Source organism: Silurus meridionalis, chromosome 11 (genome assembly GCF_014805685.1).
Source record: "Silurus meridionalis isolate SWU-2019-XX chromosome 11, ASM1480568v1, whole genome shotgun sequence".
NCBI classification, from domain to species: domain Eukaryota; kingdom Metazoa; phylum Chordata; class Actinopteri; order Siluriformes; family Siluridae; genus Silurus; species Silurus meridionalis.
In genome coordinates this window covers 15,495,507-15,512,579 of record NC_060894.1, presented here as the reverse complement: position 1 = coordinate 15,512,579, position 17,073 = coordinate 15,495,507, and the positions used below count along the sequence as shown (strand labels likewise).

The following is a 17,073-nucleotide window of genomic DNA, read 5'->3' as shown; positions in this document are numbered from 1 at the left end:
TTTTTAATCCTTACATGAACAACAACCGCTACTTCATGTATAAACTGTGTCCCTCCTCCATTTTGCCTTTCTCTTATTTCCACATCGAGAGTGGCAGGAAACTTGTCAGGAAGCTGAAGAGGAAGGAGTGTGTGTTTTGGAGTAGCCGGAGGTCTGAGGAGCACATTCACAGGCTGTTTGTACTGCTTACGCAACACCCTTGGTGGAAAAGCAGACACAGGCTTAACTTTGGCTGATGCTGGCCCACTTACCAAGCTGTCTGTACAGGGAGGAACAATGTTTAAAATAACTACAAAATCCAAGTACAAGACCTTGATATCACTGCCTGCTGTGGTGACACTCTGAGGTGATGATCGTAGCATTATCACAGTATTGTCACAGAACTACTGCTGAGCTGTTCAGGCCCTTAGCCACCAGCTGCTAAGGATTATATCCTGTCTCGAATGGGAGTCACTTTGGATAAGGGTGTAAAATCCTCACCAAGTTAATCATCTTAAAAAAAAAAAAGTCAAAACGGGGAAGAAAGGGAGAAGATTTATAGCTAAATGCGGTTTATGATTTACTACTAACTGCTAATGTTTATTTGAAGTGCATGAAAAGGTCTACACAGCTGCTAGTGATCAGGACTAAACAGTGATCTGTGAAATCTAGTGTTTGAGTGAAGATTTAAATTGCAACTCGGCTTTGTAGCAATTTTGCAGGTTGAGAAGTATGCGAATTCCCACGAAAGCACGCTAAGTGCCCCTTATACAGCTTTTCTACAGAAAATCCTCTCCAGTCGTTGGCTTTCTTTCATCTCGATCCCTACCGAACCACATTCATAAACACAAACACTACTAAGCTATTACTGAGATATTAACATACTTCAAAAAACAACTGCTTGACAGGCACGTTGTTGGAATTGTACAAAGCTCCAAATATTTTAGAAATGATGGAAGTGCAGATAGTAGCCATGGATGCAAAGGAGTTTATTTACACAAGAGATACTTTATTCTAACAAACGAATTGTCTAACCCACAAACACACACCCGCAAGCAAAAGGAACTTATGCTGAGCTTTAAAGAGGCCACAGAACTATTTACGTAATCATTCTTATACAAATTTAAAACACGTGAAAACTTAAACCCAATCAAACTAGTGCTGCAAAAGAGATTAAAACCCCAAACAAATTAAGTCCCAGGTATTTGTACCTCTTGTAAGCCTATAGATGGAAAGGAGAAGAAAGGGCCAACAAACCATTTCAGCAGGACAATGCTCCAGTGTACAAAATGAGGTCCATGACATGGTTTGCCAAGGTTTGAGTGGAAGAACTCAAGTTTTCTGCACAGCATTGACACAACCCCACTGAGCACCTTTGGAATGAACGGGAACGCTGACTACATGCCAGGCCTCCTTAGCAGACATCAGTGCCTGAACTCACTAATGCTCTTGGGCTAAATAGCAAATCTGCAACCACACTCACAAGTCTGGTGGAAAGCCTTCTGAGACCAATAGAGGCTGTTATAGCAGGACAGTTTTCTGACTGTTAAGTGTCTACATATTTCAGATCATATAGCATGCCATATAACATAATAAAATATAATCTAATATACAAAAGGTAGTAGCATACAGGGCACTGAGTTTGCAAATAAGAACTGCCTTAAAGCATGCTTACATAACATGTGTCTTAAGTCCTTTCTCATTTAGCCAGCATGAATTCAGAGGATAAAAAAAACAAACATTATTTTATTTTTTTTTGCTTCTGAAATATATTTTATGAAGGGAGTGGGTTTTAGAAGAAGGCCTTCCATATTTATCTTTGACCAATTTTGTAGTGGGAGGTGCTCCGAAACCACACACCCACCCAAATAACGTGGGGTTAAATAAGAAACTGAGCAGCAGGGAAACCGTATTACAGTAAAACCCTATTGTACGAGCAACTAATAGTACGAGCAAACAGAGATACGAGCGACCTTGCTCGCAAAATTGTACCCTAATTTGCGAGCAAATTTTGAAGGCACAAGCAAACCCACGCTGCCGGTTCCCCGCTTTCGGCCGAGGGTAGCATTAGTCGCTTAGTTCATCTCGGCCGCTCTCGTTGTTTAGTGCAGCAGAAACGTAAAATTTTTTAGTGTTATATTTTTATTTCACTAGAAATCTTGAAATGTCTCCCAAGAAAATCAGTGATGGTGCTGGGAAAATGAAAGTAAATAGAATTACCATTGAAACCAAGAAGGAAATAGTCGAAAAATACGAGCGTGGTGTGCGTCTCACACTCGCAATTAACCACTACCACATGGGTAAGTGTTAAATTATGTTTACCGTACGGTAATTTGCGGTGTATTTGTTTGTTAAAATAAGCTACAAATACTTTTTAAGTGCAGAAATAAGCGATCGAATGAGGTTTCAGAACGGATTAAATCACTTTTACATTAATTCTTATGGGGAAAACTACCGTAATTTCCGGACTATAGAGCGCACCCATATATAAGCCGCACCCGCTGAATTTAACAAATATTTTTATTTTTAACATAAATAAGCCGCACCTGTCTACACTAATGTACTTTACACACGCTTTAACGAAAGACATGTTACACACGGTGTAACGGGTGAAATATGTTGCGCTTACTTTAGGAGCATAAGCGGTATTTTGGGAATAGCCTGGCACAGCATTTTTCCGCTATTACTGCATGTATTCAAGATGAGGAATACGTCCTTATTATTTTCTGATGCTCATTTCTAAGTTTCTTTGACTAACCTGTAACGCTGTTGTCAAGAAAAATAAAAAAAGCACGAGTTTTGAAAACCTGTCTGTGCTTATATGATTTCTGTTGCAACTGCAGTTAGCGAGCTCTCCCTTCACCCAGACTCAACGCGTTACAGCGGCTTGTATCTAAACAGTAGCTTACCAAGAAAGTCATTGTTCGCTGTCTTCCTCCTTCCTTTCACAACTATTTCTCTCGGAAGTTTATCTTTTGGCATCGTCGTACGTTTAAAAAAATTTTTCTCCCGATGCCGTGCAGCTCAGAACACAGGTGAAGTGCGTTTTTTCGTTTACGTTCGGAAATTTCATTGGTCTTGTGTTATATCGCTCAGTTTTTTGGCTTGAAGTTTGTGAAACTGGGAAAAACCCAGGAAAAATTCATAAATTAGCCACTTCGTTGTTTAAGCCGCGGGGTTCAAAACGTAGGAAAAAAGTAGCGGCTTATAGTCCGAAAAATACTGTAGTTCGAAAATACGAGCAAATAGGCCCACGAGCAATAGTCACAAACGTGACTATTATTGTATAGCAATTAAAAAGTGAATGAAAAGTGGATAAAAAACATTCAATTGTAAATTCAATTCAACACGTCTTAATTCAATCCAGTTAAATAGCAAAATTAATTGCATATAAAAGGCCCATAATACACTACTTCACTACATTTTTAGATTATCCAGAATTGACACTGTAGCATCCTCTCTTCAGACAACAGTGTGAGTACAACAAGAACAAACAGTCTGACTAGTTGCTGGAGTTTTAGGAGAGGAATGGTGCCCCATTTCTAATACAGGAATCTAGCTGCTAAACAGTTTTAGGTCTTTTTTGTTGTATTTTTCATTTCATGATGCGCTAAAATATTATAATTTGATTTTCACCTGTGCTAGTGATCTCGTGTTCAGATGATGTTTTGGTGTAAGTGGTGAGTCTGCTTCACTGGACTGGCTGAGAGCACCGTCATCCTCAAGTTCCTCCCTGCAAAGTCAAAGGAAAGGAAGACGTACACAATCAGAAACATACAAACACTAACCTGCCCTGCCCTGGAATTACAGTGTTAGTGTAGCTTACAAAGGGAACAGCAAAATCTTTATATCAGCTGTATATTTACTGTGTAATTACTCATCATGATAAAAATATTCAATCCATTATTTAGCCCTGTTTACTACTAGAGCACTTTAGTCCAAAGGTCACTGATTGATTTTTCTAATTGTGTCACCAGACTAAAATCATTGTTTTTAAGGAGAGGGGCAGGGCTACCACCTAGTAGAAATTTGTTTCTTCAAATAGGGTGACAATCATATATACCCAGTACAGCAGAATCTTTCAGGATGCTTGGAAGTCTTTGGCAAAGGTTTTTGTAAATCATCTCTAATGATTTATATCTTGTATTTAGTTAGGATGTGGACACTATGTATTCAAGAATCATGTTCATATCATGCCTGCTAAAAGAAACGATGCCCAAATTGCTATTGGTAGCCATTGTGGCAATAACCCTGGGACCTGCTGGTACACAAAACCAAGCACCAGGGACGAATGAGTTTCAGTCAGATATGCTGAAGGCACTTTGGTAGTACGACTTACATGCCTTTATGATGGGAACTGGAATATAGTGGTCTAATGAGGACTGGCAGACAGCAGTTTTTGTTTTTTGTTTTTTTTCTCACAAATGAACTACAGGAGTAGAAAGTATATGGATCACTACTTTGAGAAAAAATGCCTAAAGAAATGCAAGGAGAGCTGTTTTTTTTTTAGCCAAAATGGGTTCTGGTGTGTGTCAGACACTAAGGGTGAGCTGAATCTGGCATGTTTTACTAAAGAACAAATGCTGGGCTGACCCACCACCTTAAGGTGCTGGAGGACTGTACCTAATAGACTATGGAATGTCGGGGAAGCCACGAGAAAAAGTTAGAATTGTGGCTGGCGATAGCGAAGTCTGTACAATTGCCACTAGAACTCAGACCAAGAGAAATAAAAAAAAACCCCTGATAAATAAAGAATGAATAATAAAGAAACAAACAAATAAATGTATGCATGAATTCAATGAATTCATTAGTGAATTCATTAATTGCAGAAAATCCCTAATTGTGCAAGTGGTCATTGTGTTGAGAGAAACTTTAATACACAGAACACGTGATAAAAATGTAAACAATAAAAATGCATTTATTGATCTAACTAGCTAGCGTGTGCTTGGAAAAAGAAATGATGTGCACTTCCATGTTATGTAAGGAACAGCAACTTGTGCGCCTTGTGAGTGTGAAATACTGAAAGACAGGGAGAAGTTGCTGAAGAGGAAATGAGGATTAAAAAAAAAAAAAATTACACTGAGTTCCCCATTGCTTTCCTGTACAACCTCCGAGATTTGAAGAACCAAAATTCCAAAAACCAAATCTCCCTCAGACATACAGACAATTCATGTTTCTTGTATTTGCTCAACTTATTTGAAGTTGCTGCTAATCACAGGGTTTTTCTTACCATCGAGAAATAAGATATGACCTGTAGCATGATCCTAAACATAACCATTTGCCACTAAACATGACATATATAGCCAACTAACATTATGTTGTGTATTTATAGTGTATTCACTGTGGGTTCGGACAAATACCTCAACCGATCATCATCTGCATGTGTCCCAGATCATGTATGTGTTTATGAAGGTAGTGTTTTTTTTCTGCGTCTTTCAACTTATGACTCTTACATCAATTACTACTGACTTGTTTAGCAGCTGCATGCTTGGATGGTTAAAAGGTCAGTTTAGATCAAATCATCAAAGTGAAGAAATGCATGTCATGTCAAATCCGAGCTGAATTGTTCAGTGGGTGTCAGGTTCCTTGCACAATCTTCACGCAGGAATGAGTGTGAAAGGATGCAACTCAAGCAGTGACAGTGCTAAATGACCCACCCATCAGTGCTGAGCCACAATATAGAATTACTCAGCAGACAGAGCACTTTCCCCATCTCATGTACCTGCTGTAGCCCCCCAAAACACTTCCTCTCACATCTCATGGTTCCAAAGTTGTTCATGTTTAGTAAGTCGACAAAGTACTTATTACAGATGATGCAGAACGAGGCAATAGAAGTCAAGGAATGAGAAGACAGTACTCAGACATGTAAACTAAACCGTGCACAGTAACACACATACACACGCACGCGCGCATGCACGTTGTAGTGTTGTCAAACAAACAAATCCAATGAAACCGTTATTTTATTAGTTTTTAATGCCTACTCCATCTTACCGGTTTTCACACTCCGGTTCTGCCTTGTCTTGCTCTTGTGACTTATTCTTCGAGAACAGCTTCAAGAAGTTCCTCGAGAAGTCTTCATGCCACGACCGCTGCCTTTTCAACCCGTCCATTGCTAGACGAACAAACCCACGACACGCGTGTATAATAAATATTTGGGGGATTAAAAAAAGAAAACAACCAGTAAAACTACTTTCAAACTTCCGTTACATGGTCAAGCTTACAGTCGTCTACACCGCGCTGGACTCACTCGCGGCGTGGTGTGTGTGTGTGTGTGTGTGTGTGTGACCGAGGCTGCGTCCTGAAGCGCATACTAGAGCACTACATATTGAAGCAGTACTGTACCTATCCCCCATACCTTCTATATCTAGACATCCTATTTAGTAAGGTAGTATGCGCTTCAGGACGCAGCCCTAGACTTTTAGAGGAAGTGAGGGAGGAGTCAGCTTCAGAGTAACTCCTTTAATGATTTTCAATGGGGTTATGAAATGTTTTTCATTGTTTGTTGCTATGCTTTATAATAGCCTTATTAAACTACTAATACTGGAAAAACTAGATAAAAAAATATAACATTACAATATTATAAGGATATTTTAATAACCTCTATACAATGTATATTATAGAACCATTACGTACTACTACTATTACTACTGCTACAACTATAACTGTGACTACTATTACTACTATTACTACTATTACTACTACTACTACTACTACTACTACTATTACTACTGCTACAACTATAACTATTACTACTATTACTACTATTACTACTACTACTACTATTACTACTACTACTACTTCTATTATTACTATTACTACTACTAGTACTACTATTACTACTGCTACAACTATAACTATTACTACTACTACTACTACTACTACTATTACTACTACTACTACTACTATTACTACTATTACTATTACTACTGCTGCAACCATAACCATTACTACTATTACTATTACTACTACTACTACCACCCATATTACAACTGCTACTACTATTACTACTGCTACTACTACTACTACTACTACTACTACTACTACTACTATTACTACTACTAGTACTACTATTACTGCTGCTGCTGCTGCTACTGCTGCTGCTACTATTACTACTACTACTACTACTACTACTACTACTATTACTACTACTAGTACTACTAGTAGTAGTAGTAGTACTATTTATACTATTACTACTAGTACTAGTACTACTATTACTACTGCTACAACTATAACTATTACTACTATTACTATTACTAGTAGTACTACTATTAGTACTATTTATACTATTACTACTACTAGTAGTACTATTTATACTATTACTACAACTACTACTATTTCCGCTACTACTAATACTATTTCTCATATTACTACTACTAGTATTATTTCTCCTATTACTACTAATATTACTACTACTACTACTACTAGTAGTGCTATTTCAACTACTACTACTACTACTACTACTACTATTTCTTCTACTACTACTACTACTATTACTACAACCGTTCCTATTACTACTGCTATTAATACCATTGCCACTAGTTCCTTTTTTAAATTTCTACTACTGTTATTACTACTGCTATTACTACTACCGCTGTTATTACTACTATTAATACTATTGCTACTAGTACTATTTCTACTACTACTGATATTACTACTACTATTAATACTATTTGTACTATTACTATCAATTCTCTTGCTACTACTACTACTATTGCTACTACTGCTACTACTATTGGTTTCAAGTTCAAGTTTCTACTACTATTAATACCATTGCAATTAGTACAATAACTACTACTACTACTACTACTACTACTACTACTGCTACTGCTGCTATTACTGCTGCTGCTGCTGCTGTTACTGCTGCTGCTGCTATTGCTGCTGCTGCTGCTGCTGCTGCTATTGCTGCTGCTGGTGCTGCTGGTGGTGGTGGTGGTGCTATTTATACTATTACTGCTGCTACTGCTACTACTGCTACTACTGCTGCTGCAACCATAACCATTACTACTATTACTATTACTAGTGGTACTACTATTAGTACTATTTATACTATTACTACTACTGCTGCTGCTATTAATACTATTGCTACTACTACTACTGCTATTACTGCTACTACTACTACTATTTCTTCTACTACTACTACTGCTATTATTTCTACTACAACTGCCACTATTACCACTACTACTACTACTACTAGTAGTGCTATTTCAACTACTACTACTACTACTACTACTATTTCTTCTACTACTACTACTACTATTACTACAACCGTTCCTATTACTACTGCTATTAATACCATTGCCACTAGTTCCTTTTTAAATTTCTACTACTGTTATTACTACTGCTATTACTACTACCGCTGTTATTACTACTATTAATACTATTGCTACTAGTACTATTTCTACTACTACTGATATTACTACTACTATTAATACTATTTGTACTATTACTATCAATTCTCTTGCTACTACTACTACTATTGCTACTACTGCTACTACTATTAGTTTCAAGTTCAAGTTTCTACTACTATTAATACCATTGCAATTAGTACAATAACTACTACTACTACTACTACTACTACTACTACTACTACTGCTGCTACTATTACTTTTACTATCAATACTCTTGCTGCTACTACTATTAACACTACTACCGATACTACTGCTATTATTTCTACTACAACTGCCACTATTACCACTACTTCGATACTACTCTTACTTCTACTACTACTACTGCTGCCATTACTGTTACTACAACTACTACAATTTCTACTACTTTTAATACTGCTACTACTACTATTGCTATTACTACTATGGCTACTACTGCAACTACAACTGCTACATCCACTAAAGCTGCTGCTATTAATACTATTGCTACTATTACTATTTCTACTACTACTACTACTACTACTACTACTACTACTACCACCCATATTACAACTGCTACTACTATTACTACTACCATTAATACTGCTAATAGTTCTACTACTGCTATTACTATTACAATCCCCCTACTATTACTACTACTGCTATTACTATTACTACTACTGCTATTACTATTACAATCCCCCTACTATTACTACTACTGCTATTACTATTACTACTACTGCTATTACTATTACCACTACTGCTATTACTATTACTATTACTACTACTGCTATTACTATTACAGTCCCCCTACTATTACTACTACTGCTATTACTATTACTATTACTACTACTGCTATTACTATTACTAGTACTGCTACTAATATAACTACTGCTATTATTACTGGTACTGCTATTACTACTAATATTACTAAGACTGCTACTACTACTACTTATAATAATAATAATAGTGAGAAGAAGAAGAAGAAGAAGAAGAAGAGGAAGAGGAAGAAGCAGCAGAAGTAGATTCTTTCATATTTGTGTAAAACTACAGCATTTTGAAACAAGAACCTTGCTCTCTTGACAGAACCTAAACAGAACAAAACAGCACAAATTCCCTTCTTAACATAGCTATTATAGTAACACAGCTGTCAGCAGGACAGACACCTTTTATATATTCTGCTGATGTTGTTATTATATAATAAAGCAAAGTATTTGCTAAGAGAGTGCTCCTGTAATGTAATTGGAGGCCATTTAGAGTTGAAGAACATTTTACAAGTTATTTTAGGGACTTGCGTGCAGCTTCCAACCTCATTCTCATACCTGAGACAGATCAGTTATCAGCTGTTAAGGTATAATGCGTCTCCTCTGCAGTTTGTGGGTCAGATACATTATCTATGATACACTGGCTCCCTCTGCTGTTTACTACTAAAACACTGTCATGGACTTTTTAAACGTTATTTTAAAGACTAAGTAAACATCATTACCCTGAAATGGTACAGTGCTGTGAAAATGGATTTGAATGCATTTGACAGATTTTTTTTTTTTTTGCGTCTTTTACATTGCCGTTGAGCCGTTGAGGAGCCCACTCTTCTTTACAGAAGTGTTTTGATTCATCCACACTTTAGGATTTTCAAGCATGAATGGCCTGTTTAAGGTTACAGCATCTCAGAGTAATATTTAAACTGCCAATGTACTTATATACATATATATATGTATGTATGTATGTATGTATGTATGGATAGATAGATAGATAGATAGATAGATAGATAGATAGATAGATAGATAGATAGATAGATAGATAGACAGCTAGCTAGCTAGATAGATAGATAGATAGATAGATAGATAGATAAATAGATAGATAGATAGATAGATAGATAGATAGATAGATAGATAGATAGATAGATAGATAGATAGATAGATAGATAGATAGATAGAATTTTAATAATGTTTTAATGAAGATATGAAAACAAAAAACTAAATCATGTGAATTTTCAACTTTTAATGAAATACAACAACAAGCAGAAATAGAATTTACAAAATTTACAATAACCTGGTTGCCCACTATTTTATTACAGGTCAATGAATAGTTAGAAATGTGCTAATAAAAAAAAAAACAAATGAATTTCTTAAACATTAGATGTACCATGAAACACATGAAGTCCATCTTCAAGAAGTGAAGAAAACAAAGGCTAGGATGGCTATTAAAAAAAGAAATTTTTCACAGACACAAAAATCCCAAAACACTATACAGTTTATTAGCAAATTTCTAAAGAATATTTGGCAGAAAAACAAGACAGCTTATTACCCAAAGAATATTTTTAATTAAATATTATTCACCATACTTGAAGCATGGTGGAGGAAGCATGATGCTATAGGGTTGCTTCTCTACAGCTGGGACTGTGGCTGAATATACTGTAGGTGTCTAAAACCTACCAAAGATCTGTGGCATGACGGGAAGTCTGTGCACAGGAGATTAGACCTGGGCATTTTTTAAAGAATGACAAAGAATTGCCCAATCATCAATTATCCAAAGAGACCGAGTGCTTAATTATTTAAAAAGGTGCACAGCAGTTTTCTTTCTTTTTATTTTTTGCATTATTTATTCTTGCTTTTTGTTCACATTTTGCCCAATATTCACATAATGCAGTGCAAGCTCAATGGTATTATCTTGTAATGAATGCTATAAAAACAAAATAAGACTGAAGCTTTAAAGTCTAAACTCATCTTTGCACAAATGGCCTTTAATTTGAGTAAATGTGAACTTGTTTAACTAATTACCCTGTAATAGTGCAGGTCACCGGTATGTAAGGGGCTACGAGCAAGGCGTGAGAGGCTTCAGCTTACTTCACGTCTGTAAGGCTCTTTCAAAATGGAAAATGGGAGCGTGTAACATTGCACAGAGCCAACACAGATAATAGCTATAATTTTAAACAGACACTTTCTGAAATAAAACATCGTTGTTGATATGAAGAGGAGGGGAGGGGGGTGGCTTTAATTACAGGAACATTTATCACATTTATTAATACAAAGCTGAAATTGAGAACTATTCCTGCTTCCCCCACTAACAGGCAAAGGAAACAGAACAGTGTAAGTTAATTATCTGTTTATTTTAACCTTAATAAATCTTAATGTGGGGCTTGTTCTCTGTACAGAAGAAGCAAGCACTGTGTTTATGTTATGTTGGGGACATTCATAGGAAGTACGTCTGATTGAAGCAAATGAGTCTGTGCCAATGTTGTCTTTTATCCTTGCTGGTCTTTAGGTCCTGCGTTCTGTCTGAATGTTTCAGTGCAAATTCTTATACTCAACAAGAAAACACATACACACATTCATTTCATATATCCTGTTTATTCACTCTCACCATTTGTTGTGTTAGTTTCAGTGGAATTAATTATCAATGCTTGAGATGGGATATACAGAGCAGGGGTTTATACCCAGGGTTTATAAACCAGCAATTCAAATATTATGCAGATTACACAAATATGTATGATCACATTTATGGATTTTTTTGTTTACAGTTGCATTGTGTAAAAAATGTAACATGTTTTATCAGCCCCTTTTAAAGGCTTTACTTGCAAAAGGTTATAGACACATTAGAATACACTATCAGTTATTTAAATTATATTTATAACAGGTAAAATAATAGTAGTCAATAGTGATCTAAGTTTATATTTTTTTAAGAAAAACTATCACAGACCCCTGAGAGCCATAGGCTTTTATTAAACCAGTAAAGACAAACTAGCTCAGTTCCACTATATACAGTATTATACAGAATTGCCACAAATGTATTACATTTAATTTATATATTTATTTATTTATGTATGTAAATCTACAAATTGATCTACATATTGTAAATGGTTATATAAAATGTATTTACTGATTTAGATTTAAATATTGATTAAATAAAGACATTTTCTATTAAACCACACATGCTAACTTTAAGCACACTTTTACAGGATTCCAACATTTCCTTATTTCAACATTAAAATTCAAGCATCAGAATCATCATTTCTTTAAGCGCTGAATAAGAAAAAATAGCTTGTAATATAATTTTGAGTCCAAATAAGAGTTATGTGCATACTAAATAGGAGTCATGTGCATACCTTTGCAAATGTGCATACAACAATGAATAAAAAATATAGACATCTGTAGTACAACGCATATCAGGCCGGAAGCCATATGTCTGCCATCAGTAAGAGCGCAGGGTCCAAGGGCCACCTAACTGAGTAGGAACTATTAGTCCCATGAGAGAGTTGGCCCCAGGATAAAAGAACTGCCGCAATATTATAAATGCAGAACTACATTTTCCAGAGCAAATCTTCCCTCTCTCTGATTACCACTCTTTACGTCTGGATTTCATCAACGGTGAGCCCCAGTGCTCGACTTAAAACACAGCGGTGACAATGAGGAGATTGTTTTTCTTGGGAAATCCATCTGTGTGTGGCACAGCTAATAAAATAACCCTAAATCTCTGGATCCAGATTTTTTAGTTTTTCCTCTTCTTTTCTCCACTCATTGTGAAAACATTGTGGACTCGTACACACTCTTTCTACCACTGCAAAGTGAGAAATCATCTTAAGGATCTCAGAGCACCTGATATAGTAAGAAGAGGTTGGTTTAGTGGGAACGCTTCTGGCTGTGCAGGGTTAAGTAAGGCTAATTGTCAAGCTTTACAGTGTGTGTGGGTCACAGAACAAGGACTCACACTGCTTTAGAAACTACATTTCTGCAGGCCAACATGTTAAATGCTTTCCACATGCTACCATGAGGATTGTTTACATACGAGCTCAAGCGCACACGCATAGACACGCACATAGACACACACTAAAATGTCTAATATCATACAGACAAAATCGTTTTAAGACAGAATTTTTTTTTTACACAGTGCATTTTTACACAGTGACACAGTACATTTACCAGTTTCTAGAACTTCTGAGAAGACAAGTTTAGTCTGGCCGTGACAATAAACAACCACACATACACACACACACACACACACACACACACACACACACACACACGCACACACACACACACACACACACACACACACACACACACGCACGCACACACACACACACACACACACACACACACACACAAACATATTGGCTTTAATGCACGAGACTGTTTAGTGCAATACAGAGAATCCAAGCTAAGATAAACCAGATTTCCTCTTGCATCAAATCTTTAGGGTTGTCCCATCTTCCTACACTTAAATGCACACGTGAAGCCGTGATCTATGTGCAAACGACTACATGAGATACAAATATTATGCTTGGCAAGACAAAACAATGTATACATTTACAATTCCAAAACAGTGCAGCACATTACATATTAACTATGCAGGAGCAGCATAAGTGAACAAAGCTGGTCATGCAAAAAATAAAAAATAAAAAAGGTTAGATGGTTATGGTTTAGAGATAGTGATAGAGAAATGTATCTGCTGTTTGTTTTTTTATAAAACTATATCGACATCTGAAAAACATTCAAGCATTACATATTTTTAAAAAGAGTGTTTATTAGGAACATCTGTACACCTGTGTATTCATGCATTTATCCAGACAATCATGTGGCAGCAGCACCATGCATACAATCATGCAGTTACAGGTTAAGAGATTTAATGTTTGCATCAAACATTAAACTAAATAAATGTTATAATCTGAATGACCTGAGCCACGGAGTGGTTGCAGGCTCAGGTACATGAGCTGCAGTTCTGAGAGGAGAAACTCCTTGTTGCTGAGAGAGTTGACAGGAAGGCTGTGGTAACTCAAATACCCAGGCTTTGCAAATGCAGTGTGCAGAAAAGCATCTCACATGAAACCTTTAGGTGGACAGCCAAGAACAGAAATCCGAGGGTACAGTGTTTTTTACAGGCACAGTGTTGGAGAAGATTGGAACAAACACTAAATATGACTAAATACTTCTGATCGCATTAAATCAACAGCCAGATCCTGCAATATTTACCCTCAGAAAAAAAAAGTTTATTATTTTAGGCCTCAAACAAGCATACACTCTCTAATCGCTGTGCTGGTCTACTTTCATATACATTATCCTTTATATTTATAATTATTTTAGAATACTGCTGCTCACCTGGTTTCTAACCTCTCATAGCTCTCTCTCTCTTTGTCATGCTCACACCTCTGGCCTCCCATTGTGGCAAGAAATTGAATTCAAACCCCCCTTTTTTTTTTCTTGCTTCACAGACATCAAAGAGGTCTGGACCACATCGTCTGCATACTCTGGTTCAGCACTACACACCTGCAGTTCTGCTTAGGTTTGTAAACCTTTGAGCAATTAGTCATGTCCTTCTCTGAGCAACATTTAGCAGCTATTGATTGACCTTATCGCTATATTCTATTCATTATATTTAACTTTAATTACCTAATTGTTCAGGCAGCATTTATTATTATTATTATTATTATTGTTATTATTATTATTTTTTTTTTTTATTATTATTATTGCTCTTAATACGTTTTTATTGACAAGACCACTCTAGAACACCATATTAGCATACTCAGGCTCCTTTTCTGCCCCACCCACTGTATCACTATAGCACAAATTAAAGATTAAATGTTTGACAGGTGCAGTTGAGGCATCCTGCGGTTGGATTTTTTTTTCTGTTAATGCAATTAATTACCCAACTTAGGACACATAAGCATGATCAGCCTCTAGGGAGCAGCCACTGGCCACTGCTCGCAAATGCACACTCCACAAATTTGTGCAAACTACTTACGCTCTATGTAATGAGTCCAAATGACCCATTTAAGCGCTCTGAAAACAAATCTGTTTTGCTTGTATGGCTTCACAAACATGTAGCTAGAGTCCTAAGTCCTGAAGCTACAGCACAGTCTGACATACTCTATTAGTCTCATTAGCTCATTAGTAGCAGGAGATGGATGGTGACTCTCTAACAGGTTTGTGATTAAGTACCTCAGTGAGATGTGTTTTAAAGCAATAGGCTCCAGTTGCAAAAGGATGCAATTAAGTGCCTTTTTAAGGAGATTCTGAGTGACACTCTCTTTTTAAACCCAGATAGTAAATACTGCAGTTACATGTATCGCTTCACACACACACATACATTTTTAACTATGAAATGTTAATACATTTAATTTGTTCCTGGTAAACATTAAATAAAGACACTAAGAGTCTTGTACAGTCTCTTAAGCAGAACGAGTTGGCTTAGTGAAACTATGCTCATTTTTAACTAGCTAAGATCAAATCAGGAAACATTTGTGTTTGCTGAAATCCATGATGAAGTAATTATCTAATTCGACTTATTATTGACATAAACTCCAACTCTTTTATAGGTATAATTACTTTCTCTTTAGTCAGCCTTTTCATTGACCTTGTGCCAAACTATTTGATAGCATATGCATATTAGTACATAATGATAATAAGTTACAAATATATATTATGCAAAAGGGGATTTACCATACATGATTCAGTGATGCATGTAAGGCGCTTTTAGTTATTGTTTGAGTGATTGTTTAGAATAAAGTCCAAAACACCAAAAACACATCATTATGTAATATGTTTTCATTCAATACATCATCAGCTGTTTCTGGAGAACTATCATCAGATGTTTTAGATTTTTCTAAAGAACCATCATTAGCTGTTTTGGGGATCTATCATCAGCTGTTTCTAGAGAACTATAATCAGCTGTTTCTGGAGAACTATCATCAGATGTTTCAGATTTTTTCTGAAGAACCGTCATCAGTTGTTTCGGAGATCCATCATCAGCTGTTTTGGGGATCCATCATCAGCTGTTTCTGGAGATCCATCATCAGCTGTTTCTGGAGAACCATCAGTTATTTAATCGGTAGTTTACTAGTTCACAAATTAGCATGATCTTTACTCATATTTAATGTTGCTAAATAATGTCTAAAATTTTGAAATAATTTCAATCACTTGATGTTGAGCTCTCCGTCCTACATACTTGCATAGAACAAATTAAACAATGAGTAATGCTTTTGTCCAGTTTAATAAAACTAATAAAACACAAAAGTGCATACTTGTTTAGAAGAATAATTAATGACTGGGTGATGTGATGTTGGACAAGACGACACAGAAAACCCTAGATGTGTTGTTCTTCTTATACCACATTAGTTTGTGATTGTTTTATAAACAACATTAAGGCACATCATTAATTAAAAAATCTGTAGTTACATTTGAATGTTGTGGAGACCAGTTATCACTTACACCAGTTGTAGTAGCAGCAGTTCTTTTACAAACCTCTCTTTTTTTTGTCTCTTGAAGCAAATGAATATGTAGTTTGTTATGTTATTAAGACACAAGAAAAAAAAAAAGTCCTCCGTCTTAAAAACTGTTGCAAACCACTGACAATGATGATTTCTTCCAAAAACTTCAAATAAATGTCTCTATACTTCACCGAATCAAAAATGATTCAAGAATCTTCATTTATAAAAGTTTTAAAAGTTTTCAATTATTTGTTTTAATTAATAGTGTTCACTATTTCACACATTACAAGTCCATGTAAATATAAGATATTAGAATAAATTCATATAAATCTATGATTGGATTTAAGAACAATGCTGTGAAAATGAGCCAACATTCCATCCAGGTTCAGCAGTATGGTGGTACTCAGTCAGTAAGATTTAAATGAATATGCCTTTTGGGTGCAGTTAAATGTCAAAATTATTTCAAATTATTTCTATTTCTAATTTCTGAATCTAAATAAAATAGTTGTCTGTGGTCTCCAATAAATA

The 17,073-nt window shown here is 35.9% G+C and overlaps 1 protein-coding gene across 5 annotated transcripts in view; it reads right to left on the bottom strand.

Moving 5' to 3' along the window:
• The window catches only part of LOC124393030, a 39,654-nt gene extending 33,368 nt beyond the window's left edge, over window positions 1-6,286 (bottom strand). The window contains exons 1-3 of one of the 5 annotated variants that reach the window (XM_046860326.1): window positions 6,201-6,286; window positions 5,971-6,091; window positions 3,616-3,712 (exon numbers count right to left, since the gene is read on the bottom strand). In XM_046860326.1, the coding sequence (XP_046716282.1) occupies window positions 3,616-3,712; window positions 5,971-6,089 (216 nt within the window). In that variant the 5' untranslated portion in view covers window positions 6,090-6,091; window positions 6,201-6,286. Of the gene's footprint in view, window positions 1-14; window positions 154-3,615; window positions 3,713-5,970 lie in introns of those variants that run through there. The other 4 variants (XM_046860327.1, XM_046860325.1, XM_046860328.1 and 1 more) reach the window with 4 other exon arrangements.
• Between the last annotated feature and the right edge of the window lie 10,787 nt (window positions 6,287-17,073).